Genomic DNA, 4,043 nt, shown 5'->3' with positions numbered 1-4,043 from the left:
ACACTTAATTCTGAGAAGTTTTTGCTGTCTCCATTTTGATTTTATTTTTTATTTTATTTTAAAAAAAAAAGACATTTCCATAAGTTTATCAATTATTTAATAGCTAGCCTAACTAAACCGAATGGCTCTTTCTGGGAAAGATAGGAAACCAAGGGTGGAGAGAGAGAGCTTTAATTCCTTCCCGTGAGGAAGGCTTGGAGGCATTCAAAAAACACAAACTGATCATTCTTTGACGCTTCCTTTGCAACTTTCGATGGTGTCCCAATCACGAGTAGATTCCTTCCCCTCAACTTAACCCCACCACTACTACCCGCGCGGCCCTTCACTCTCCCATTCTAAATGTCTGTTTCATGATTTCCACCGTGTCTCTAACATGTCCCCACCACACTTTATTTTCTTCCACAACCCATATCATTTCTTTTTCCTATATAGTTGCTTTCCATCTCCGTCATGCATTATTCTGTTTTCTTTTGACATATATTGAGGTACTATCCCATGGGTCCTTTATATGATCGGAGGGGAAATTGAGATGAAAACTCCCATTTGGATCGACCCTAGCTAGCTCGCTCTCATATATATTAACTTGTACAACACTTCAAATTATTATTCCTAGCTAGTGTTACATGAAGTCATGTAGTTATCTCAATTGATCCATTTAAAAATAGTACTATATATAGTCACATTCAATACTACTAATTTAACGAATAACTCTATTTTAAGGTTTTTACACCACATACTATTCACGTATGACGTAATTTGATTTAAAAGATAAATTTTACAATTTAAATTTTAGGTTATGTAAAACCTATATTTCTATATAATTTGAAGAAAATCATCTAAAAGTTGCATGCATCCAATGAATTGTCTATTTCATTTAGTTGATTACAATGTTACCGCTACATCTAGCGGTAACTGTTCACAGTTGTAAATTATTTTTTAATAATTTCTCTCTCATCTACTCTTCTCCCACGCATTGATCTGCACCTCCAGCGTTCATTTTCATATGAAATATACTTCCGTGTCTCCAATACTCTCCTTGGCAATGCAACGTCGTTAATTTTAATATCAAATATATATCTTTTAGAATTGCTACAGATTATATAAAAATATTAAATATATATACTCTCATCTGGAAAGAAAGGACCCTCTAATTTAGATTAATTTCATTATATAATCTCTTTTTTTTATTTATTTTTTGAATTAATTTATATTTTAGTTTAGCTTATAAATTATTTGGATTAATTTAAAGTAGAACATAAATATTATATGATATTGTATATATATGAGAAGATATTACAAATATCAAAAGATATAAGGATATCATTGATAGTTTATGAATAAAAAAGATTAAAAAATATAATATTTAAATGATATGAAGAAAAAAATAGATAAACTGATATATGATATATTGTAAAAGTCATTACGTAAAATAGAAAAAAATAAGTTTTGATGATGTATTTTTTAAAGGATATGATGAAGAATCTATTGAGAGTGTTCTTACAAATCAAATTATACTATGTTGATGGTGTGTGGTGTAGAGGTTAATTTAGAATAACATTCTCTAATTTAAGACGGTAAAAGAACAAGTACTCGACATGGAAGGGTTCGAGTTAATGATCCGTGAATTTAATAGGATCGTCTGTAATTCGTCTTATACAGAACAGATTTAATTTAGAAAAAATATGATTATTCTCGCGGCCCCCTTTCCTAAATAATATGCCAGCCAGAGAAATTTTATTCTTGTTGGTTGTGGATTATAAAAACAAAAATGAAAACGTTAAATTAAATGTATTAATGTAAGACAGCAACACACACACAGAGCTAGATAGATATATATATATATATATATATACACACACACACACACACCCCTCGAAAGAAAGAACGATGCCGACTCGATCTGGCTAACATGCATGCTGACAAAGGTCTAGGGTCATGGGTGATAGGGCTACACCTTGCAAAAAACAGACCCAATAAGATAATAAGAAAAAAAGAACAATATCTGGTGTGAGTAACTAATTTGAAAGTGAATGGTGTTTTGGTAATATATTCTAGGAATCCACATAATGCTTTGTTGCGACAAAACTGAGTTCTCATATCCCTATTTAAGAAGCTGCTATCAGGTCTTCTAATATTAATGTTCACAGAGAGAGAGAGAGAGAGAGAGAGAGAGAGAGAGAGAGAGAGAGAGAGAGAGAGAGAGAGAGAGTAATGGTTTCTAGGAAGCACAAGAGAGCAGCCATGTACAAGAAGCTGCAACTGCTTCGTTCAATCACCAACTCCCATGCTGTAACTTCACTAAAACGTCTAGAACATATATATATATATGTGTGTGTGTGTGTGTGTTCATGAATATTTTATTCCATCTTAATATTGCATCTTCTAGCTTTATCAATCATATTATACATGATATACACAGAAACTGGCCTCTTTCAATGGAGAATTATGTGGGAGGAAACTGCAAAACGGTGAATATCATATCGCATTATTTTTCATTGTCATCACAAGCATCGATCATCGATCATCACCAGCTTTTCGTTTTCTCCATCTAAGACCTGTTTGAAAATTTGACTTAGTTTTTATCTATCGCATGATCACAAGCCTTGGTACTACTTTTGCTTGTGACGAAGTTATCATCCTTGCACGTGATCGATCTCTTTTCTTAAATTTCTAATCCCTTCTCCAAGCATATAGTATAGACCATTCGAGTATAGTGATAAGTTAAATAATATTTCCTGTGTTTTTATGTGATCTCTATTCTTTACATACAGCAGAGTAAAACCTCGATTATATTAGATGCATCGAAGTACATAGAGGATCTAAAGCGGAAGATAGATGAAATGAATCGAAATATTGTTGTGGAAACTGTCCAAGCTTCGTTGCCCCTGGTAGAATCTAATTAAGGCATCGATCTTGCATTCTTCAATCTATTATATTTAATTAATTGCATGGAATATTATACATATCTGGCCTGTTAATTACTAACTACATATAGCTAATGATCTGTACCTCAGCAGCTTAAGGTAGAAGCCCAAGAAAAGGGTTTTGTGATTGAGGTGTTCGCGGAAAGGAGTTGTTGTGGTTTGCTTGTGTTCATTTTGGAAGCATTTGAAGAGCTGGGCCTTGATGTGCGCCAAGCTAGGGTTTCTTGTTCAGACAGATTTCATTTAGAAGCCATCGGAGCCAGAGTAAGCAAGAAATATTTAAAGTGGATGAATGTTGTTGTTGGGTCATATATATATATATACACACATACATTCATTCATACGTATATATATATATATATTAACACACGTACTGATCATTCGCATACATCTCTCTCTCTCAACATATTATATGCAAACGCACAAAGCACACATGATACATGCATGCATGATATATAGACGATCGACTACCTCGATGGTTTATGCTGATCGATCTATATATTTTGCATGCGCATGAGCTTCCACGCACTTAGGTGTGATATTATATGGAGATTCTAGGGTACTCAGGCGCCTGTTGAACCTGAACTGGATATATATGTATAAACCTGCAGGATAATCAAGGAGATCAGGAGGACCAGATAGATGCTCAAGTGGTCAAAGAAGCAGTTTTGCAAGCTATTCAATGCTGGAGTGAAACAAGCGAGCAAAAATAAGAAAGCCAAATCGATCTTATTATATATATTTGTTTTGAACTACATAATTTTCTTCTTTCTAGCTTCGTTTTCCCTTTATTTTTTCATTTTAATTTCCAATTAATTACTATCTAGATCGGAGTTTAATTTCTAGCTAGCGGGTACCTGTCTCTTTCCGTATATATATGGTTCTCGTGAATTGATGGTTGCCAATGCATGCTCCAGAGAATCCAAAAGGTCCATGAATTCTCCAGAGAAATCCAAAGAGTAGATATACAATATCGATCACGTCAACATGTGAGTGAATTTGTTTTCATCTGCTCAGTGCAAATTCTGTTAGCTAGAATAATGCGATACCTATATATTTATATATTAATTATAATTAGAGTAACTTTAAAGGCACTGATAATTAATTTTAGTACAACTG

At 33.4% G+C, this 4,043-nt stretch overlaps 1 protein-coding gene across 4 annotated transcripts; it reads left to right on the top strand.

Annotated features, from left to right (window-relative positions):
- Positions 1-2,139: 2,139 nt before the first annotated feature.
- Positions 2,140-3,796, top strand: LOC108996866. Of its 4 annotated transcripts, XM_018972908.2 has the most exons (5): positions 2,203-2,289; positions 2,420-2,468; positions 2,775-2,888; positions 3,015-3,188; positions 3,536-3,796. In XM_018972908.2, the coding sequence occupies exons 1-5, from the start codon at positions 2,285-2,287 to the stop codon at positions 3,635-3,637; spliced, it is 444 nt and encodes a 147-aa protein (XP_018828453.1). In that variant the 5' UTR covers positions 2,203-2,284; the 3' UTR covers positions 3,638-3,796. The 4 variants fall into 4 exon arrangements, with proteins under 4 accessions (XP_018828449.1, XP_018828450.1, XP_018828451.1 ...); XM_018972904.2 differs by lacking the exon at positions 2,420-2,468 and having other exon boundaries at positions 2,140-2,289; positions 2,772-2,888; XM_018972905.2 differs by lacking the exon at positions 2,420-2,468 and having other exon boundaries at positions 2,161-2,289.
- Positions 3,797-4,043: the final 247 nt, after the last annotated feature.

Source organism: Juglans regia, chromosome 14, assembly GCF_001411555.2.
Source record: "Juglans regia cultivar Chandler chromosome 14, Walnut 2.0, whole genome shotgun sequence".
Lineage (NCBI taxonomy): Eukaryota > Viridiplantae > Streptophyta > Magnoliopsida > Fagales > Juglandaceae > Juglans > Juglans regia.
Note: the sequence above shows the minus strand (reverse complement) of the source record. Positions and strands in the feature narration are given on the sequence as shown.

Bases quoted from the DNA above. Each gene is read 5' to 3' on its own strand.
- LOC108996866 (XM_018972904.2), top strand. From the start codon at position 2,212: ATGGTTTCTAGGAAGCACAAGAGAGCAGCCATGTACAAGAAGCTGCAA. The intron at 2,290-2,771 runs GTAACTTCACTA...CTTTACATACAG, and splicing joins CAATCACCAACTCCCATGCT to CAGAGTAAAACCTCGATTAT. The intron at 3,189-3,535 runs GTAAGCAAGAAA...ATAAACCTGCAG, and splicing joins TAGAAGCCATCGGAGCCAGA to GATAATCAAGGAGATCAGGA.